We start from the raw sequence: 23,787 nt of genomic DNA, 5'->3' as shown, positions 1-23,787 counted from the left end.
GGCTAGTTCAGCATTTGTTTTTGTTAAAATTTCTTGCATATTTTCTCCCGTAACAATTAAAGCTGCATCATCCGCGTACAATAGTAACTCTGCAGAATTAATAACCAGTGGTAGGTCATTTACATATAATATAAAGAACAAAGGGCCCAGGACAGATCCCAGCGGGACTCCTGTGCTTATCGGTTTTTGCAAAGAAGTGATGCAACCTAGAGAAAAAATTTGACTACGATGAGTGAAGTAGCTGGAAAATAATTCAAAGCTTTTGTTTCTAAAGCAATAGTTATTTAATTTTTTTAAGGATGCTGTGGTCGATAGTGTCGAATGCCTTCTGTAGGTCAAGAAATACAACAGAAACTAGTTTATGGTTATATAAAGCTGTGTTGACATTTTGTGTCAATGTTTGAACTGCAGTGGAAGTAGAATATCCCGGACGGACACCATGCTGTTGCGGACATAAAGTTTTATATTTTTCTAGAAATTTGTTTATTTGAAAAGAAAGCAGCTTTTCAAAGATGTTATTTATTTTACTGAGAACTGATATCGGGCTGTAACTCGAAGGGTCAGAGCGATCACCGTCTTTAATCACGGGCAATACTTTGGCGAATTTTAGAGGATCAGGGTAGGACGAGGTTGCTAAGGAATTATTGAAAATGTGGCACAAGATGCGGCCTAATATGTCTATGTTATTCTTGATAAGATGGACTGTGTTTCCATCCAGCCCGGGGGTTTCGTTATTACACATTTTTTTTCGCGGTAGATAACAGCTGTCCTAACTCTATGTCATGAGTAAAGAAGGTATTGGGCATGGAGCTGGCTGAACACAGGTAATTAGAGTCAAGATGACTAGATACCAAGGACGGGCCAATACTAGTGAAGTAGGAATTAAATATTTCCGCAGTGTGTTTGTCTATTGTTAAAGGGACAATACGATGCGCACTAGAATTTCCTACAACTCCGTGTATTATTTTCCATATTGTTTTTGTATCCCCATTCGCGCGTTGAATCAAGCTGGAGTAGTAGTTCTTCTTGCGTACGCGGATTATTGCCACAGATTCATTCCGTAACCTTTTATACTGCCCTAAGTAATAACGATTATGTTTATGCTCTTTCGATTTACTGTACCAGAACAGTTTTTTCTTCAAGATAGCAAGAATGTCTTTGGTCATCCAAGGGCAGATCGGGACGTTATAAGAGCGAGAAGATACGGTACTACTAGTGTTACTGATAGCTGTCCTTATAGTTTCGATTAGATTGGCAACCTCAGTATTTACATCATCATGGTACAGACTGCTTGCTACGAAAGATAGAAGTTCGTTCCTTAATAGGGTATAATCTATCTTTCTAATGACGGGGTGAATTTTAGGTGCAGTCTTGGACAGCTCTATAATCGAGATACAAATAGGAAGGTGATCAGAGATTGGTTCGTCATACACACTTGCATTGATCGGGGTGGATATGTTTGTAAACACGTGGTCTATGATCGTCGCTGAGGTGCTAGTTAAACGTGTGGGCGTAGAAATGAAGTTTTGAAGATTGAAAGAAGCAAGCAAAAACTCGTAATCAGAAGACGCTAGATTGCAGGTATCTATATTGAAGTCTCCCGTAATGACAACTGGATAATTCTAGTTTGCCGCAAGTGTAAATAGCGCCTTTTCAAGCATATCCAGAAAAGAAATGTAAGATGAGTTCGGAGGACGGTACATAAATCCTATGATAAGGGAACACTCCAAGTTGATGAACAGTGCTTCAGTATCTGCGCAGCTGCATGTGACGGATTCTAGTTTTGAAAACGAGTATGCTGATTTTACAAAGACGACCACACCACCGCCACGCGTGCGTGAGTCTCGTGGATTAGATATGAATGTGTATCCATCGACGTTGCAATTTTCGCCCTTTTTTAGCCATGTTTCCGTCAACGCTATAACATCGACAGGTTGGGCATGCGTAGAAAAAAACGCAAGGAGCAAGTTCGAATTCTTGTTTAAACTGCGGATGTTCGTGTAGAAGACAGAGATATTGTTGTTTTTAGGTATGTTGTAAGATGTGATTACAGAGAGTGGCATGATGTCAGTTATAGGACTACCAGTAGTTGCGAACCGCTATTTATACTATTTTCATCAAGTCGTCATCGCATGTGACGTGTACAACTCTCGAGTTCTCGGACTTCCGAATTAGAATTTTGCCATCAGCAACCCATGCGAATTTCCTGTTCTTTTCCCGTTTGCACTGGATAGCTTTTCCGAGCAGAATTTTGTTTTCGGAACGCAAATGGGCATTAACGTATACTGGTCTAACCACTTGCTAACCCAGCAGGGACGAATTCAGCCGCTTCTTTTTTGCGGCAAACAGAAAACCTGTCATGGTTAGCTCGAGAGTTGAATTTGACGATTATATTGGACAGCCCGCCCCCTTTTGTGGGGACACGATGCACCACATCCACGCCATGATCCGAAAGCGGAACACTCAGGCAAGTGGCTGCCTTATGTAGTGTTTGACCGAGGTCTTCCTTTTCAGTTAACGGTACTCCTTTAAGTTCTAGATTAGTCCTCCTGGAGTACTGCTTCAGGTCTACAATTTCTTTCTTTGCGTCTCTGAGTTCCTTCACCAGTTGATGACGTTCCCTTTTGTATTCAAGACTGCGCTTTTTAACTTCGCTCAGCTCCTGTCCGACAGCCTTTAGCTCAGATCTGAACTCGTCAAAGCCCTGACTATGAAACTTCAAAGACTCCTCGAAACTACTAACGCTAGCTTTGACCTCTGTCATGGCCGCCATGATGGTGCTGAACATTTCTATTAGCACCTTTGTGAGTTCTTTAATAGAACTGGGCGTTTTGTGCCCCTCAGTGCTTTGGAGAGGACAGCAAGGGCATCCATCAAGGCAGGCAGTGAAACAGAGAATCAGCACTATATACACGGGAACAAGAGAAGAATGCCCTTGTAAGGCGCCAATGCACAAAAAGCAGGCACTCAGAGCAGACAGACAGACACAGACAGACAGACACGCACACAGACAGACAGACAGACAGACAGACAGACAGACAGACAGACAGACAGACAGACAGGCAGGCAGGCAGGCAGGCAGGCAGGCAGGCAGGCAGGCAGGCAGGCAGGCAGACATAGACAGACAGACAGACAGACAGACAGACAGACAGACAGACAGACAGACAGACAGACAGACAGACAGACAGACAGACAGACAGACATAGACAGACAGTCAGACACACACACACACAGACAGACAGACAGACACACACACAGATACACAGACAGAGAGAAAGACAGAGACACAGACAGACAGACAGACAGACAGACAGACAGACAGACACACACACACAGACAGTCAGACAGACAGACAGACAGACAGACAGACAGACAGACAGACAGACAGACAGACAGACGCTTCACCCCACTCATCTTTATTCTCTCTGTGGATATGCTGTGAACGTTTTTTTTTTTTTTGGGGGGGGGGGGGGGCATGTCTTGCCATCACTCATGCCTAGTTACTCCAACCTGTCTTGCCTCTCTTGCATCACACCTGACAAATGGAGCGAGGCTTTCCGTACGCTGTTGTTTTCGTCCTCTGGGCTCGCCTACTTTACCTCCTCGTTCTTTCTACCGTCTCTTTCGTTGGCTTCGAAAAGCAGCTATAGGATGAACACGTGCTGTTGCTGCACGTGCCGTCCAGTCATTGCTGCGCTGCGTGGCCGTGAGACGACAAACACGTGTGGGAGGTTATTTGTCTTGTCCAAGCTTTCAGGCGAGCACGGCGAGATAGAGTTGTATAACTCACTGGTCGGCGTGTGTTGCAACTGGCCTAACAACTCTGACGATCCGGCACGCGACAACATGACTTCCACGTCACTAGCCGTTTTCGCATGGCCGTGTACGCGTACGACGCACGTTAGTCAAGTCAGCATACATTGTTCACTCTTGAGCAGTCAACAAATCATTGAATTCTTAAATCTGATTAGTATCGTTAGTTTGTTACAGACATCTATAGGCATTGCTGTCATGTTTACTGTCATTAACGGCGGCTGTCTTCAGCTAGTTAGTGCAACTTCAAGTTTAAGCGTAGTGTTATCGCGAATTTTTTTTGTTTTAAGTCGTCAAAGTCCTTCATTTTATTATCTATTTATTCTACGCACGAGCATGATGTAGCAGGAGTACATGGAAATTTCACGAACATCAGGTATCTCATCAGTAAAACAAATAAATTCTTAGCAGCTTCGAGCAGCTATTTTAGGTGTAAGAGTCTGACTACGTATGCTGTACTGTCATAAGTGGTCATGCGGGGCAGCATAGAGGCGTTACTGCGACCATAATGATGTCACACCTTCGCAGTTACACTCTTTAATGTCGTTATAGAAACTTAGTGTTCCAGTGAAGCGCTACGGTGAACTGTGTTACGAGAATTACAGTGCAGCACTATTCAAAGCTATTCAGAGTTAAACGGTACTCTTATCTTCTCGCCTCCATATCTTGCCCAACGAGTGTGGTATTTGATGCTCACGACAGTGCAGATATAGCGACAGTGTTCCCTCTTGTCGTGGTTGCGTCAGAGTCACTGATAAAGGAGACTGGCGTGTGCTTTACGAACGGGTGGAGTAGCATTCCTTCCACCCATGGTGATGTGCATGGACCGCAATGTGGCGGCCCGGGCCGGCTCGGGCCCGATGCTTGCCGGAGGCGGTCCAGTCTGGTCTGATTATGTATGAAAGACGGGCCGCCCAGGCCCAGCACGGCGTCTCATACCCCAGGCCCAGCCCGGCCCGACCTGGCCCGACTCCATGAATGACGCAATAAAGCACATGACAACAGAAAAATGAAAATGCGTTTATTAAGAAAAAAAGCTCGTAGCCAACCTCTGTAGCTTCTTTTCTTTTCAATTGTTGATAAAAGTTGAGACTGAATGCCGAACCATTCACCAATTCTCATGCAGAAACAAAAGTTGTCCGTCGATTCGGGCTTCAATCGAGGGCGTCGTTCCTGCATTACGTATCCTGCAGCAGTGAAGTTGCGCTCGCTGCTGGTGATTGTAGCTGGAATCACCAAGGTCTTTCTTGCAAGTTTGGTCAGTTTCAGATGGTTATTTTCTTTTCCTTTCCAAAACTCAAGAAGTTCTGATTCGGAGCACGCGCTTAGTGATTCAGTACGCAATTACTCGCTAACTTCATCCCAGTTTCTATCCAAAAAGAAGGACACATATGAACAACGAGAATTCCGGTATATCATTTATATTTTCGGCTTGATTCGGGGCTTTAATCAGGTCCGAGCCGGGCCCAACTATTCAACAAGAAAGCCGGAGCCTGGCCCGGGCCCGAGGTGAAAAGACGTCGGGCTACCCGAAGCCCATGCACAGGTCTACTTCCACCCCCCGATTTTTTTTTTAATGAAGGAGTACATTGTATTCATGTGTAGCCTACGAATGAACGCAAGCTTCGGCTTCTAAACTGCGAAGCATCTACTGCTCATCTGTTTACACTCTCAGGAAAAGAAAAAAAAAAGTAATTTGAGTCTTTCTTTTAAAGTTCTGGCTTTGCACGCATACGAATCTTTTGAAAGAGACGCTCTAATTTTCTTGCGATTCGCGCCAGATGGGACTCTCAGCGGAAAGTAGAATGACCCCTCAAAGAGAGCTTCCGTATAGCTTAAAAGCGACTCTAACACGTGGCAAGCCAGAAACTCTCAAATGAGAGTCAAATTACTCCTTTTTATACAGGCCGTAAGTGTCGAGGTAAGTAGTTTTCGATGTACCCTTATGCTATTTTTCATTGATCTAAATAAAATACTACATATTCTAAGAATTAATCTTCATCGTCCCAACTGAATTTATTATGTTTGTCCGAGTAGTTAAGATAGAATTTTCACTGAAATCAGGCCGGAAATTATGCTTCCAAGTCAAGTTATGCATCCGACCGAAAACCACGAACACTAAAATGTATGTATGGGAAAATCATCTACACTACATGAAACACGCAAAAAGTTCTCGATGTCAATATATATATATATATATATATATATATATATATATATATATATATATATATATATATATATATATATATATATATATATATATATATATATATATATATATATAGTGATTGGATGAATTGATTGATATATATGTGGGGTTGAACGTCCCAAAACTACCATATGATTATGAGAGACGCCGTAGTGGAGGGCTCCGGAAATTTCGACCACCTGGGGTTCTTTAACGTGCACCCAAATCTGTGCACACGTGCCTACAACATTTCCACCTCTACCGGAAATGCAGCCGCCGCAGTCGGGATTTGATCCCGCGACCTGCGGGTCAGCAGCCGAGTACCTTAGCCACTAGACCACCACGGCGGGGCATTGTGATTGGATGGAGAATTTACGAAAACTCTGTATGACTTGGTCAGCAACGCCTGAGCACGGAGCTAACATGTTCTTAGTACTTGCAGCTTATGTGCACATTTGTTCTCTCGAAACGCAATTTCGTGTATTAGTTGGTAAGAAGCTGAAGTTAGCCCAATAATTTGACGTTTCTAGAGGGCTATACGTACTGCACCAGGGCACAACATGAGATGTGCGCTTGTAACAAATGTTTGACAATTTAGAGTACAATGTACTGCACTATGGGAGAGTTCTGCTCTGTCCCCGCGTGGTTAGAAAAATTTCTTACCAAATTAGGAGAGAGAGAGAGAGAGAGAGAGAGAGAGAGAGAGAGAGAGAGAGAGATGTACGTGGAATTTAGAGAGGAATGGAGGGAGACGAAGAGGAAGAAGGTGTTATAAATAAAGATGGCTGACACCCCAGCCTAGTGCAACTGTGGCGCCGCCACAGTTGCACTAGGCTGCGCCACAGATTGGCACAGCCGACAGGATACGAACCTGTGCGGGGAAACCACAATGGATTGACGCAGCCGCGTATACTTTCTGTGCGGACATTCAAAATGTGGGTGGACGTCACCATTAGGGCAAATCGACGTGGTGGCATATGGATCTTGATTGCAACGCCTCAAGATGAAGAGGAACTAGCTCTTCTGGAATCAGTGAGCACTGACGCATTTGTTTCCTATATAAGCACTAAAATGAAGCTCGCTCCAGACCATTTACTTGCTAAAAGAACGGTGAGGATCAACTTGAAACTTCAGGACTATGAGAATTTCGTGTTGACTTCAGGAAGAAACGGCGCGAAGTCTGCTACGGCTGCTTCGCTTGACAGTTCCGTCGAGCTGATCAACAAGTTTCTTGAACTGCACTAAGAAAATAGAATAGGCAGCAAAATGATTTAATGCGCTTGCTTGTAAATGCGACGGAACGGTTAAGCAGGCCAAGTCGCGAACACGTGAAGCCAGACATGTTTGACGGAGAGTCTACTAGTCCAGAGTCCTTGCTCACATTTTACGAGTATGCATGCAACGAAAACTACTGGCACTGCGACGAAGATAAAGTGAAAAACATGCGACTATTCCTATCGGGCATAGCCAAGAGTTGGTACGAATGGCGTGTCAACGCTCACAGCAACAAATCATGGATAGAGTGAAAAGCAAGCTTTCTGAGCTCCTTCATAGTGAACAAGGTGTTGCTATGGGACAAAGCAATCACGTTCAAATACAGGTCTGGATCTGCACTCACCTATATTTATGAGAAAAGGCGCTCGCTACAGCTGGCGGACTCATCTTTGCCTGAGACGTCTGTGATTCCGCTTATCATCCATAGTTTGAGTCCGGACCTCCAGAAGCAAATACAAATGCGAGGACCCAAGGCGGTCGAAGAACTTCTGCAGGGGATGCGAAACCTCTACCTGCAGGACCTAGGAACCCAGCGTCAACCCTTGACACCTGCTGCAAGGAATACAGGGGCCACACGAACTGAGGAACGACGCCCGCTTGAAAACTCGGGACCTACTGCAACACCCGTGTCCTTTTTGACCCACAAGGGAGGCTCAGACCATGGTGAAAGGCTATATGACGTAACGAAAAAAACTAAATAGAGAGGGTCTCGGCTTCCACCCAACGACATCAAGAAAAGCTGTTGATTTGTCTCATACAAGTCTATTGTACATATCTGTTTTTGTTGATGGAAATGATCGGAGTGCGTTAGTTGACAGTGGAGCAACCATGATCGTTATAAACGCAAATATTGTTAAGATGGCGAAAGTAAAATAGGGAAGACCAGTAGAAGTACACGGATACAATAGAAGGCGAGATGTTCACAATAAATGAACTTGTATAACCATATCGTGTCTCGGCAACACTGTCACTGTGCCAGCACGGGTACTCGACGGAGTTCCGTATGAACTACTGCTTTCACGTCCAGTCATCAGTGCACTTCGCCTTAATATCTACTGGACAGGAGAAATTACCACAGAAGAAAAGCGCCGCGCTATCAACGCTGCAGTTTCGCCTTCAAGGGCGCCGCGGAAACCATCGTCAGGTGAAGATGTTAGGACGCTTTACCCAGAATTGCGGGGCTTGAAAGGATATCCTACGTCAACTACAAAGTTGGAGGTACCATTCCAGCTCAGTGATACGACGGTGGTGAGAAAAAAGCCCTATAATATGTCACGACAGAAGAGAGTGTGGCTTCAGAACGAGATTCAAAAAGATGTTGTATGCGCAGATCATCCGTCCATCCACGTCTACGTTCGCTTCACCCATCACCATTGCACCAAAAGAAGATATAAGTCTTCGACTCTGCACGGACTACAGACAAATTAATAGGCAGATTGAGCTTTTTACGTTTTCTATGCCACGTATAGACTCTATCATAGATGACACTGGTTGCTGCAGAGTTTTCTTGCGCATTGACCTATGTAAAGGATTTTTGCAAGTTCCGATTTCGGAAAATTGCAAGGAATATTTTGCCTTCATCACGCCCTTCGACAACTATGCGTATAACCGACTCCCATTTGGATGGAAGAACTCACCCACTTGGTTCAAGAAAATGATGAACGACATCTTGTCACAGTTTCTCGGGAAGTTTTTGTAACGTCTACATAGACAATATATTAATGTAACTCCCGCAACAAGGAAGAGCACTCAAACCATTTGGCTAGTGTACTTCAAGCACTTTGTGACGCCGAGCTCAAATTTAATGACAAGAAGAGTGAGTTTTTCCAAAGCAAAGTGGTGTTTCTTGGAAGAGTACTTGACGCCCAAACCAAGACAACAAAACAGGAATCAGTCGAACGAATCGCAAAGATGCAGAAGCCATATGACTTGCACTATTTGCGGGTATTTCTGGGTCTTGCAGGGCATTTCCGGCCATTCATTAAAGATTATGCGACGAAAACCAAATGCCTCACAGAAATGACTAAGAAGAATGTGCCATTTCAGTGGACAGCAGTGTGTGAATCTGTTTATCACAACCTTGTGCCCATTATTTCGTCGGATCCCTTCTTGACTCTTCCAGACTTCAAATTGCCCTTTGAACTGAACACCGATGCTTCTTATTATGGCACATGCGCAGTGCTTTACCAGAGAGAGACCGACTCTCCACGGAGCCGCCAACAGGGGGTCTTCGGGTACCATTCGTACACCTTTTCGAAAACGCAGCTGAACGAAACGACTGCGGAGAAGGAAGCCTTGGCAGTCTTAATGGCCGTACGTTATTTTAGACCTTACCTGGATGGCAGGAGCTTCACGCTTTTTACTGATCACCAAGCCTTAACGTATATCCTTAACCTCGCCGAACCTCGACGAAAAATTGCTACGTGGGTAAACCATAGAGAAATATACTATATGAGCAGTTGCCACCGGGGCCTTTTCGCGGCCCAGCAAGAAAACATCTGACCAACCACTAGACGGCGTACCCATCCTCACTTTTACTCTTTTTAAGCCATGTAATAATCTACTCAGGAGGATAACAAATACGCAAGCTGATTTGCATCTGCAATTGGCATCAATTTTTCGCAAAGAACAACTTTTATTAATTCCTGCAATTTTCTATATATCCACTCTACATAATGTCCCACTGAAAACGATTAATGCCTTACAACAAAAAACAATAAAGTGTGTCGAGAAAGTGTTCTCTTTCTGCAATTGTTTTGCACAAAGAGGCACATTCATGTGGTTTAGATGTGCTGTACATGTACTCTCTCCGCCTAAGCATGGGCGTGTAGCCTAATGGTGAAGGCACTCGCGTTCGGAGCATGAGGGTGCGGATTCAAATCCCAGCGTCGGAAAGAACAAAATTTTGTTAGTTTATTTATTGCAAGACATTATCGGGTCTGACCAACCACTCGTGGCGCTGAAAGCAGCGGCGTAGCTGGGCCCCTATCAGAGTGTCCGCTCTTTATGTAAGTTTCTTTCTCTATGGGTGAACTGTTTAGAAAAAATTTGCTGTCACAAACGTCAAACATAACATTTCCTTAATAGACATACCCAAACGATGAAGACAAAACAGACGTCATTTACATGAACATGTACATGGTTAAAAAAAGTTGTTAACGATTTAGAGTACTTGGTACTCTACTATAGAAGAGCTTAAAGCCGTCCCGTGGCTACTATGAGAAAAATGTCCCCATCAGAGAGCTTGAATCTCGATCATTCCAGCAGTTGTCCTACGTTTACTAGCTTAATTTCAAAGCGAGCGACGGTGATGTTCCGAATGTAACGACAACTGACCGCCTAAATTACACTGGTATGGTCACTAACGTTGCGCTACACGAAAAGGTTTTTAAAACAGCAATCTTAAATGCTTTTACCCGTTTTTTCGCACGTCATTTAGTGTCAAAAATTGTTATCTGGTCTTTCTATTGCGGTCTGCAGCTATTGGCAAAATAATACATTCAAGCACCCTCACCTTTAGGCCAGACCTTTCTACCTACACTTGTTCGCCAAAGATCCTTTTAGCGGCGTTTTACTAAAGATCGGTTACTACCAGCTCACCTTGGACAAATCAACGATTCCCCTCCCAATCTCAACGAAGCAGCACACGAGGTGGCGCGAGAACTCTCCAACCGCGCCTCCCGGGGGATGCGTTCTACCGGTGAAGGGGATAACCGGGAAATTCTAACAACATATAACGAGCTCACTAAACATTTCTACCTGTCTAGAAGGATTTTCCCTCCACCTCACAAAAATCTAACCCGGCCCCAAGCACTTACATTAAGGCTTTTGCAAACGCGGACGTACCCTACTTTGAAAATGTTACACATCATGTACCCTGACCTATACCCAAGTAATCTTTGTCCACATTGTGGGGAAATAGCTTCATTAGAACACATGCTATGGCAGTGCACCAAATTCGCTCATTTATCACACATCACCTCTGCCAGATGGGAGGCGGCAATCCGCAGCTCGTCCTTGGCAGATCAGCTCTGGGCTGTCCACCAAGCCCGCGAGGCGGCTGAGGAGCTTGGCATCTCAGTCCCCACGTGGGAGCTGCCCGCAACACAGTGATCTGTGTTTTGGAGGACCAAATAAAAGTTTATCCAATCCAATCCAACGATCGGGCGTGGGTTCAAATCCCACTTCTGACACCATGTAGAAGTCGTCAGGGACGATCGAGAAAGCAGGAGGCTGGGTTACGTGGACTCCGCTTTATTCCAAAACCGCGTTCTAGCCTAGGAGCCCAGCCACGCGCCCCGCGCACCTCCAGCACACGCGGTCACCCGCTTCGCCTGGCTTGCCCCAGATGGCAGTATCCACAACAATAATCACCTTGGTTATAGACCCTTTCACTGTTTAAAAACACAGCCCCTTGATGACATCCGGTTATGTCCACCAATGTGCCTTATAGCATAGCTGGGCAAGAAGAGCTTTAAAATATACCCCGCTGATTTTGTACACCTTCTTTCACCTAAATTAAAATAATTTCAAATAAATGTTCTTTTGGGCTACATTAAAATTATAGGAGATTTTCTTGAACTTTACTCACGTTCCAAAAATGGCAGCATATCCACGGAGCGAATGATGGGGAGTGGGGCGAAGCATTCGTCCGTCCATTCGTTCTTGCTTCCGTCCGTTCCTGCGTACGTCTGTGTAACCGTCCATGCGTCCATCCACCCGTCCGTGCGTGCGTCTGTTCGTGCGTCCGTCCCTGCGTTCGTCCATGCATCCGCGCCTGCATCCGTTCATGCGTCCATCCATTTATCTGTCTGTGTGTCCGTTCGTCCATCTATTCAGCACTCCAAGCACCACCATCTCGCATCTTTTCATCATATATTCTCCATATAGAAGCACTCCAAGCACCACCATCTCGCATCTTTTCATCATATATTCTCCATATAGAAGCACCGCCATCCAGCGGACATTTCGAGGACTAAACGGGAAGTGGCACATGCACACTTTCGTACGGCTTGCGCTTCGGGTTTACTTCCCACCTTTCACCACCTCGAGTTCATGGTATATACTAGTTCACTGTATTCATGGCTATGCGGCCCAACGCTCGCTAAACCTTTCCAAAACCAAGGAGATTACACCCAGCGAGTATAACGCAGCAACCCTTTCTTGTCAGATCGTGCTCAATGTACATGCCAATAGCTGCTAATGGGGATCGCAGCATGCGCGTTACCTGAAGGCCGAATGCTCCCGTCTCTCATTGCCCCTTAGCAGCCATCAACATGTGTATTGAGCACTATCTTTTATTGTTCAACAACGCACAGAAGAAATCTCTCACCGGAACCACCTTGGAGGTCAAAATCGTAAGGACCGCTATTTCGGGTATGTGCCACTGGTGGTTACGTACTACGAGGGACGCACAAGCCACGCCATAAGGAGCTTCGCCCTTAAAAAGTAAAGAGAGACATTTCTTACATTGAAAGGGAACTTGAAAACGTGCTTTCAGTTGACGTTAGGAGCTGGTAAAGGATGTGACCGGAAGTTTGATGGGGTACAACGCTTGCAATCTAGAAACCGTCCATACCTTGGTGTTCATCGTGTCGCTGAGCGCATAGGCAGAGCGCGTACACTAAAAACAGCTTGATTAATAAAGAACAACAAAAAAAAAACTAAGGCGTATTCGCACTAGCGGTGTGGCGCCTAAAATAAGCGCGCAGCTGGGCAGCCTTGCTTGTTTCTCTTTGCTTTTCTCGATCTCCTCTCCTTTTTTGCATTTATTTTTTTCTGTTTTCCTTTTGTCTTTCTTTATTTGTTATTGCTAATAATTACTTACTTTGTTTCAATTTTCCCCCCACAATTTCTTTCTCCCTATTTATATTTCTGGCTTGCTTCCTTTTCTTTTCCATTCTTATGCGGGGTTCTGTCTTCATCACGCCAGGTGACGACAGCGTACCATGACAGGAAAAGACAGCCCGCGTCGCTTAAGCGATATTGTCATCATCAAGATGCACGATGAACAACTTTAAGGAGACTTGGCCTCGGCGCGAGCGCGCTCGATATGGTGCCGATGGTTGTTTATTTATTTATTTCAACATACTGCTAGCCTCGCATCTCAGGCTGCAGGAAAAGGGCTACGGTACATTTCAGTAATAAACTGAAAAAAGCACAATTGAAGTAGTTCTGTTCTATGCGTGGTTTGGCCAGCGTTACATCAAGCTACCCGAGACGACAGCAGCGTACGACAGCATACTTCACGTGCGACAGCCGGGCACTTATCATGTGCTCTGCACCTGAAACTGCCAGGATCATCTACGCATTCACCTAACGTGACTTGAAGGCGAAAACTGCCCTATTTTGTTTCATATCAGTCGATAGTGTTCATCGCCCCATCCTCAAAAGTTTTTGGTATCTATAGCATGGCTTCGTACTGCGACATCAAGCATGCTGCATCTCACGTGCCTCCGGGATCGGTCAACCGATGACCAAGCGACGATTTGATGACGGCACGTGACGTCACAGTGACCTCACAATTTTTTGCGATAAAAGGCATTATTGTGGCGTCATATGGTGATGTCATCAGATTGTGATGACCCTATGACATCACTCCCGCTGACACCGACGGTCACTTTTGACGGTTAAAGAGGCATCTATAGAAGTATATCACTTTAAAGAGGTGGTAGCACACTTTCAGTGCCACAACTTTGATTTGAATTACCTAATACATTATTTTTACAGTCTTTTATTTATTCCAACTTTTTTCATGCCAGAACTTTCAACACAGAGTTTGCCAAGCCACGAACCTAGTTTCGCTTCCTTCCCCCGCTGATATGTGCCGCTTCAACAGATAATGTATGTCGCATTATATCCACAGCAAAATAGCCATTTCAGCATTTCAGTCTTTCATGCATTTCTCTTATCGCGTTTTATCTGGTACTTGCGACAAAATACCACCTCTATGAAATGCTTATCTCAGCGTGATGGACGTTGTTATAGCGTCCTTATGAGCGCTGAGCGACAAAAATATAAGTCGTTTAGGATTTCGTAAAGAAACGGCCAGCGTTACACAAGGCCGCATTCGTCATCTTCGTTTTATTTCCACACGATTTACGTCACGATTTACGTCGCGATTGAGTCACGCGATTTTACGTTCACAACACAAGGCTGCTGTACACGTGTAGAAATTCCTTCATTCCCGACAATAAGTGCGGAATGCATGCGAGCCTTTCGGGCGAACAACGTTGAAATCTCCTGAGACAGTTGCTTGGATGGGCCCGCCTTGGTGTCGCATGAATGGGGCGGAAGGTCGTACCTTAACGTCATGCATTTAAGTGCATGCTGGTGGTGGCTTTCCGCAGAGCCGCCCTGCTTGAAGGGACAATAAAGAGCAAAACAATTTTTCGCGTATTAGTAAAGCACAGTTCCACAATCCCGAAAACGCCACCCTTGGTAAACAACACTATGCTTGGTAAAGAGAGAAAGCACACGACAGGAAAATACGGGTGGAGACGCCACCTTGAAGTTCCGTAAAAACACCATGACATCACAGATTTTGAGGGCGTCTACTGGGTTACACGTATCTTCTAATATAAAAAGGAAATTAATCCGTGGGTGCCATAGGAAGATTGTTATGACGATTGTTATAGCGTGAAAACAGAACGACGACAAAGGGACAAAAAGAAGACGAGCGCTAATTCCCCTTTGTCGTCGTTCTGTTCTCGCGCTATAAGAATCGCGATGTCTTACCAACTAGCCCAAACCGCACGCTTCTAAATGCCATAGGACCTTTCAGGAACTTTCATCAAGCCAGCGTCACGAAAAGGCAAAATATACTCTTGAAAAGGTAGTGCTACTTACTAACTTTTGAGGTATTAAAGTGCTGTTACAACATTCCTTACCTAAATACTAACTGCAGGTAATAGACCACAGACACTTTCATCATCAAGCCAGCGTCACGAAAAGGCAAAATATACTCTTGAAAAGGTAGTGCTACTTACTAACTTTTGAGGTATTAAAGTGCTGTTACAACATTCCTTACCTAAGTACTAACTGCAGGTAATAGACCACAGACATTTTTTCTACCTCGGGGTAGAAAACGTCAGTGGTCTACTACCTGCACTGGCTGCTTAGGTAGTGAATGTTGTGACAGCAATTTACCACTTCTAAAGTTTGTCACTGGCACTACCTTCCTTAAGAATGTACATTTTGAAAATTTTGGTGTCACATATAGAGATTTTGGCGCGAAAGTGAAAGCCACTGCGTATGCTCGCGCCTCACGTATCGAGCCGCATTCTTGCGTCTCATGCTAAACGTTTGCTCCCCCCCCCCCCTCCTTCTTGCTTCACAAGGCAAGAAGTGGTTACGTACAACATCGGAGGATATACAGACCTACGCCTTAAGGTGCTTCACCTCTAAAAATGATTATTCCAAGGGGGTGCACGCTTCCCAAAATTAAGGTGGTGCCCCTCTCTCGAAAAAAAACATTTCTGACTACGCGCCTGCGGCGCTATGCAACTTAGCTGTGTCGCACGTGATTGAGTGTGTCATTTACGAATGCAAATGCTTATCTCCTTGGAGGGGCCAACAGTGTGGGATGGAACTGTGTCGAGTTGACTGCGCTCACTCTACGCCCATTTTCATCTTACCGGACTCAGCAACGTATCCTAGAAACCAAACTCCATCAATCGGATACAAAACCATTGGCTGATGGTTTCGTGCATGCAAGTACAAGACTATGGAAGCACTCTTGTGCTTCTTGAACGCATAATTAATTGATTGATATGTGGGATTTAACGTCCCAAACCCACCATATGATTATGAGAGACGCCGTAGTGGAGGGCTCCGGAAATTTCGACCATCTGGGGTTCTTTAACGTGCACCAAAATATGAGCACACGGGCTTACGACATTTCCGCCTCCATTGTAAGTGCAGCCGCTGCAGCCGGGATTCGATCCCGCGACCCGCGGGTCAGCAGCCGAGTGCCTTAACCACTAGACCACCGCGGCGAGGCTTCTTGAACACAAGCGTACTTCACGAGAATTCGTTAATTACGTGCGAGATGCCGTGTTGTGTGCGTTGACATAAACTGTTTATTCTTATTTTTATTGCTCTTCTTCTATCTTCTGCCCCACCGCGGTGGTCAAGTGGCTAAGGTACTCGGCTGCTCACCTGCAAGACGGGGTTCGAATCCTGGCTACGGCGGCTGCATGTCCGATGGAGGCGGAAATATTGTTGGCCCGTGTGCTCAGATTTGGGTGCATGTTAAAGAACCCCACGTGGTCCAATTTTTTGGAGCCCTCCACTACGACGTCTCTCATAACCATATCGTGGTTTTGGGGCGTTAAACCGCACGAATCAATCAAGTCAATCAATTTTCTATAATGTATTGCATTATTCCCGCTGGCTAAACGTCACATCCAACTCGGCACATGAACCAAGTGTTCCGCCCCCGTACTCATACTGCAACTTTTTCAGGTTCTTTCTTTTTCCGCAAAGCCACAGATTGGAACAGCTTGCCCCACGAAATTGCCGCCCTAACCAGTGCACTCTCGTTCATACAAAAATTATCCGATCATTTTGCAGAATAAAAACTACTGGATGTCATTTTCATCATTCCAACTGCTTGTATACATTGCAGAATCATGCACCCATATTACTCATACCGTGTTTAATAATACGTATACACATGTTATTTCCAACTATTGTATAATGAACATATGTAAACCCATCCCTTATGTAATACCCATGTTGGGCTTTTAAGGTAATAAAATGAAATGAAATGTATTATTCCCTCTTTCCTTCGCCAACGCGTAAGGTTGCAAACCAAGCATTCATGATTGGTTGACATCCCTATACTTTTTTGCTTCGATTCTTTCATTTTTTTTTCTCTCTCTCGAAAATTCCCTTACACAACTGAGGTCTACGCGATTGGCCAGCACTGGGATGTCTTCCAGCCATCGCTAAGAACACTGACCTTCACGACGGTGTTGTCGATTACGCAAGAAAAAGCTTAGTAAACACGAATACTTCTTCTGGCCTTTAATCTACGCGCCGTCAGCAGCACATTGTTCAAGTTACGCTTGACACATCCTGTTGTGCGGTCGGAAGAATACCATCAAACCCTAAGGTCGGCTACGTTATCGACTGTCGTATCAGTCGACATCCCGAGCCAATGTCACCATCTCTGTGGCTAGACAGTGCTCGCAAGCATTTTCTAAGCCACCCCTCGCATTACTGTGCAGGATTGCCAGTGCGGCATGTTCTATTTTCCCTCTTACCCGAGTTGTTTAGCTGTGACGTCACCGCGGGAGTTTGCCATTCAATCAGGCGCTGGCGTTCACGGTCGGTACGCTGATAAGCTATCTCGTGATGCAGGCCTGCAGCAGTAAAGGTACAATAAAAAAGGCCGCAAAAATAATGAGAGGATAAGCGCTGCATAGAGAGGTGATCACGAAAGAGTGGTGAAACTGTAATAAAATAACCGCGGCACGCAGCCGGAGAGGGTTTCGCCACGATCGTAAAGAAACACAGAGTGCTTGGTATTACAGTTTGTGTCAAGTGGGATACTCCTCGTATCGCGCGAGCATTTCCTACCGACTGGATCCCTTTGCCGGTGAACAGTGCACGACGTGGTCATTGGAGATTCCAGCTGGGGGACCCCGAGATCTTTGACGGAAGCCAAATCGCCACCTTCGCATCGCAGCAGCTCGCCTCTCGGGACTGATAATCATGGTGCAAAGCGGAGTTTACGTCATACACGGTGAGTTTTAGCGTGGTCTGCTTTCCAGCTATGTCGATACAATCGGAATGAGCGGCATATGGTTGGTTAGAGTAGTCAAAGGAATGCGATGTCAGTATTATAAAATACGACACGTGAATAAGTGTTTCATCTATGTGCAGTCAAATTTTTTCCCATGTACCAATAATTTTCGCATAGCGAGCCTCTTCAGCAGCAAGGGTTCGCATAAATTTCCATCAAATATTGAACAAAATTATCGATCTAGTTTAGCCATCACCGTTTTCTCGGAAGTGGAGGCCCTGCGCGCATGATTGACGCTGTGCTTGAATCACTCATCGTTGTCCACTGTCCCTGACTGCATGCTGATATCACCTTGCGGTTGCGTTTAGCTTGGCAAGAGCCCATTTCAATAAATTGCCTTTCACATAAGAACTCGCGATTGCGCATTTGTTACGCAGATGGGTGCAGAGTGCAGAATGCGTTGATTATATATCTCTAATCTCCCGAGACTAGCAGCGCATTTAATAACGATATCATCACTGTGTTTATGTTGCCACGAAATTGCTAAGTATTTTAGGCTGTTGCACTAGATTTAATTGACTGGGAATACAAAAAGTAGCACTGATATGGCAATAAAGCTGTAGAATCAATCACCTTCATAGCTCGTACCGTGATGAAATAGGCCTTGATATGATTCCAGAACAGCCCTGCGCGCGTGTTTCATGTGGAGAAATGCCGCCCAGAAATAGAGTTGATCCTTTACTGCATACATCATAATCATCATCATCATCACTATCATCATCATCATCATCATGACTATGCCGACTGCAGGGCGAAAGCCTTTCCCTTGTTCTTCCAATCAAACCGGTCCTGTGCTCTCTGCTACGACGTTATACCTGCAAATTTCTTACTTTCATCTGCCCCCCGAATTTACTGTCTTCCACTTACGCGTTTGCCTGCCCTTTTAAACCAGTCTGTTCGCCTAATGAGCATTGGTTATCACGCATATGTGCTATGTGCCCTGCCCATGTTCATTTTTTCTTCTTGATTTCAACTATGATATCCTTAGCCTGCGTTTGTTCTTTGATCCTTTTTGCCTTTTAATGTTACGCCTATTATTTTCATTTCCATCTCTCCCTGCTTCGTCCTTGATTTAAGTTTAACCCTCTTTGTAAGCACACGTGCTTACTGCATATACGACGTAAAATATTATCCCCCCCACCCCTCTTTCGCAGTAGCTAGTTTGTTCATTCGCATACGTCACCACGAGGCTTAACGTGGAGCGTTCCTACCAAGCGATAAAAGATAGGGTGGGTGTGCACTGTGGATGATACAGAAAAGGGGGAGGGAAAGTGGTAAATTGGCGTGCCATAGATTGGTTATAAATGACGCAGTTTTACTGCTAATTTGATTTAAAGCAGCATACCTACTTGCAGCTTATACAGAATTTTAGAATGATGACAGAGTTCTGTTCTATTCAGAGAGTAGGCACTTCTTATTCGTGGAGTAGGGTCTACCCAGTCTTCCTCGAATTCAGCAAAAATGACCGTTGCTCGTTACCCGCCTTGCAACAAGGAACCATGTGGACAACTTATATTTTGTGCCACTCCCAAAGATGCCACAGAGTCTTGTAGTGAAGCACAAAAGGCTGATTCGTTACTTTCTGGCATAAGCACCAAGCTCCACACCGACAATGTTTGTTACAATTTATGTTAAGACAACAGCAGGTATACACTTGGCTCGTAACGTTGTGTGCGCGACGAAACATGGCTGCTCGTTTGCCAAAATTTGATGTGAGTTATCGCATAAACAAACTGAAATTATTAGTGGTATTTTAGTTTCTTGTAGAGAAATACCATGGCGAACCAGAACTGAAAATTGAGAGGCAGTTCTATTCTCGGCTTGTTGGTAAGCATATGTTAACAAACGTTTATTGTAGGCACAAAACGACAATATTGAGACCAGGACATCATTGTAGGCTTTCATTTTTCTGCTAGCAATAAAATATTTATTCAAAAAATTAATTACGGAATAAATAATGACTAATTTTCGTAACATATTTACAAACACAAAATCGTGCAAGGTCTGGAGAATTGATTGATAATAAAACTGCACAGTGGCTGTAACTGAACTACAAACAACAAGTTGTCTAGCTTTCTGGCAGCGCACTTATAGTCAATCAAAAAATAAACAAGCAACAGTGATGTTAAACTTCTAAAAAACTCCATTCAAAGGTATAAGAGTGTGGGATCTGATAGAAGGCTCCTCAATACACGTTGTAATGGTGAAATTGGCTTATATTAGTGTTATCGGCAATACCGATGTGTATTTGCCTAAGAGCAGAACTGTTCACGTAGCGCAAGAAATCTGACACAGGACGAAAGGGTCCAGTGTGAAATTTTGTGCGTTACGCGAAAAATTGTACATTACCAGATTGCCCAACTTAATATTTATAGGTTAGACCACCAGACAGTTACGCAATACCAGTATGGCCAACTTAATACTCTTGGGTTAGAGCACTAGGCATACGACAGTAAATATTGGAATATTACCAGGAAAACACAGGCCTCAAGACGGCACCTGGAATGATAACTAAGTGGATGGTGCAAGATATCTCGAATGCTTAAGGGCACAAGCGTAGCCAAAGAGTAGCACACTAAGCCCGTGCCCCCCCCCCCCCTTTTCTCCCGAAAAAAATTACTGCCTACGCCACTGCCTGAAGGGTAATTGAACATTTAAAGAAGCTGAAGTTTGGATTATCAGTGGCTTGAGGTCACATCGGTCACTCGAACTGACACAGCAGTCAACCGATCGGGGACTTTTGCAAATGTCGTCCTCACCTCGACTCACCGACCAGTCTCGTTTCTAGTCCTCGACATCCTTTCACCTTCGACATTTCGCCACGATGCTTTTACTAATGGTGCGTTGTTGGAGCCGCACTTTTCTTTGAATTCACCGGAATACCTTTCGGTCGCTTCACCGCAGCACAATATTTCATTGCGACAAAACCCGCGTATTGGTTGTCGTACGTGCATACGCAGAAAAGGCAAGTAACATTATCTCGCGTAATCAAACTCAAGTTTAAGACATTGATAGATAGGAAAAATTTAAGCAGAAACTATGTGGGCTGTTGTTTGTGCATGCTGGCTAACGCAATGAGATTGCAATTCAATGAAGGCAACATCGCAGTTATGAGAGTGGGTGCTATATTGACATTTATCACCCAACGTTAGCCACTACTAAGCCACCGTTCACTCAATATAACCGTGTATGCAATTTCCCTTTACAATCAAAGTTTAGCAAACAGTGTCAACCATTTAGCTGTATTTAGCCGACACAAGCTAATATACGCTAGTGCTAACACCGTGGAACGCTACTTGTATATACTACATCGCAGCAATGACGTATTTCATTTCAGTTATGTGAGAAAAAAACAAAAAAAAAACAAATAAGCAATGCAAGCTCACCACATGTAGTGGGTTATAAGTATACGTCTTGAGGCTAATGCTTGTGGTCCACTATATGCTATGCATAAAAGATCTCTCCATTCGCGGACTACAGTCCCGCTCGAATTACATGTTACACTGTACGGAACTCTCAAGGTGTTCTCTTAAGCTGTCTGAATCAGAACCGGGGTTATCATTTTCGTCACTTTTTTTTTCAAATTTTCACGGTTCATCTGGTCATTCATGTTCTTCCCGACATTGGGGAATCGAGATAATAAGGCGAGCGCGAAGTGTCACGTATATACATTTATTTGTTTCTTTTCCAGCGAAAGCTATTATGAGATCGCAAATAGGGTTACGTGCGCTGTAGTTGTCCGTCGTGGCCGTCGCTGCCGCCGGTGTCCGTAACCAAAACCAGGCGAAATAAGACAAAAAAGAACTAAGGGAATAAAACCACCAAGAACACGAGGGCATCTGATCCGGGGTCCCCTGTGGGCTAGCCCAGTGTCCTACCACTGAGGCATGCTGGTGCTTGAAACTCCAGCTTAAACTGGCACTGGGTAGGCTTGATGTCAGTAAAGGAATCTCCTTAGCGTCAGTAATAAAGCGTTTTAGAAGAGCCAAGGAACAGCCAAGCGTCAAACAACGCGAATCGTGTATACTGAGTGGGTCGTCAAACGTTCAAACACCTTACTAAAGCTTCAGGCAAAATTCTTTATTGTCTTTCGCCACAGCATAAAAAAAAACTGCGCAATATTCCTTGCAGTGGTTTAGTGAATACCACGCTTCTGCGAAGAATGACGAAGGTAGGTATTGTGAATGCCTCCTCTTTACACAAAATTTATGAAGATTTATGGTGTAGTGGGTACCCTGCAATTGCACACGTTGCGGTTACCCAAAAAACGCCTAAAAAGGCTCCGAAAGGCCGCTCTTCCAGCTTTCACTGTGACTGTGACGCGCATTGTGTGCAGGCCTGGCCGTTTTTCAGGTCATATTCAGGATGGCGACTTATATTCTTTATTCTCCCTAACAAAGAAAACAACGAACATAGTTAAGGCGTCATCGCCTGTTGCTTGACGTTACAGGTTTTCTTACTTTTTATGTTTTCTTCATTGATGTAACACGTGACTGAGGGCGACATTTTTTCTCTCGCGAGCGTTTGAAAATATTTTTAAAAGATTATCTCACTCGCATGGCACTTTTACTTGCACCATTACTTTTACGTTGCGGAATGATGCGACTGATCTTTAAGCCTTTGTTTTCTTTGCCGCACAGGCCTAAAAAGTGTACTACTACGATCATCAATTTCACGTGCAGTTTATGAATGACGCATTTAATAGGCCTGTCTAATGCATGCGCCATACAATACACCACTCCGCAAACATAGAATGTGTGCTAACAATATAGCGTTGCAGTTGGTGTAACGGCCTTATAATAAAAAAAAGAAGGTGCAATGCCTACCAGTCTAAACGACCTTCATGTCGAGAGCAAGATAATAAAACACAGCATTGCATGCAGCGCGAAAGGCGCCTATTTAGTTAAACGGGGGCATAAGCTTCACGAAATGAGCGAAATAAAGAAAGGTAAGTCAATAAAAACTGCCATACTCGAACGCGCATTCTTTCGTGACACGTGCGATATAAACTACACTGCGCGGCAATAAACGCAGTGGGTCATCGTTCTTGCCTCGCGTTATCGCTTACGTGCAGATGCGAGAGAGCCTCGTAATTTCGAGACTGAGGTGTAGGTCGGAAGGGTTCATTGTTTTATACGCATGTGATAACGTGACACCCTTTATTACCTGACCTTGCAGAGTGCGAAAGCAATTAGGAAGCTTGTCAGCCTTGTAGGCGATGCTGAAAAAGAAACCAAGTAACTTACTTGAAAGTTATAACTTACCTTTCTCGAGCATTGCTAAAGAAGGCACCCGTAATCGAGCAAATACGCTTAATGTAAACCACACGCACCGTGGTAACTCAGCAGTCACTGCGTTCAGTTCCTGTTTGCGAGGACGCGGGAACGATTACCGACTTCGATGTAGACTAAAAGCAACAACTGTTTACTTTGTTGTATGTGCATGGTGACCATCAATTTCTTGATCTTATTTTTAATTGGAATATGTGATTCTATAAACCAGCTTAGCTGTGTCGTTCCAATATTTACAAAATACTTTTTAGACTAACACTGACTTATTATGTACAAATAATTTCCGTATATATAGAATACCAGTGTTCATTTATACCGTAACATTTTTGTTACCGATACGATGAATGTTTTCTTTTTTTGTTTAGAGATCTCTTATGTTGCATCATCATTCTTAACTAAATAAACAT

The 23,787-nt window shown here is 44.4% G+C and overlaps 1 protein-coding gene across 2 annotated transcripts in view; it reads left to right on the top strand.

Annotated features, from left to right (window-relative positions):
• Nucleotides 1–23,787, top strand: part of LOC119174263 (prestin) — a 269,359-nt gene that overhangs the window by 12,321 nt on the left and 233,251 nt on the right. The window contains exon 1 of one of the 2 annotated variants that reach the window (XM_075883092.1): nt 17,847–18,029. The exons of the other annotated variant lie outside the window; for it this stretch is intronic. Coding sequence (XP_075739207.1) covers nt 17,999–18,029 — 31 coding nt within the window. The 5' untranslated portion in view covers nt 17,847–17,998. Of the gene's footprint in view, nt 1–17,846; nt 18,030–23,787 lie in introns of those variants that run through there. 2 annotated transcript variants of the gene reach the window in all.

Source organism: Rhipicephalus microplus, unplaced genomic scaffold (genome assembly GCF_043290135.1).
Source record: "Rhipicephalus microplus isolate Deutch F79 unplaced genomic scaffold, USDA_Rmic scaffold_15, whole genome shotgun sequence".
Classification (NCBI taxonomy): Eukaryota; Metazoa; Arthropoda; class Arachnida; order Ixodida; family Ixodidae; genus Rhipicephalus; species Rhipicephalus microplus.
The sequence above is the reverse complement of the archived record's forward strand: the minus strand, read 5'-3'. Positions and strand labels throughout refer to the sequence as shown.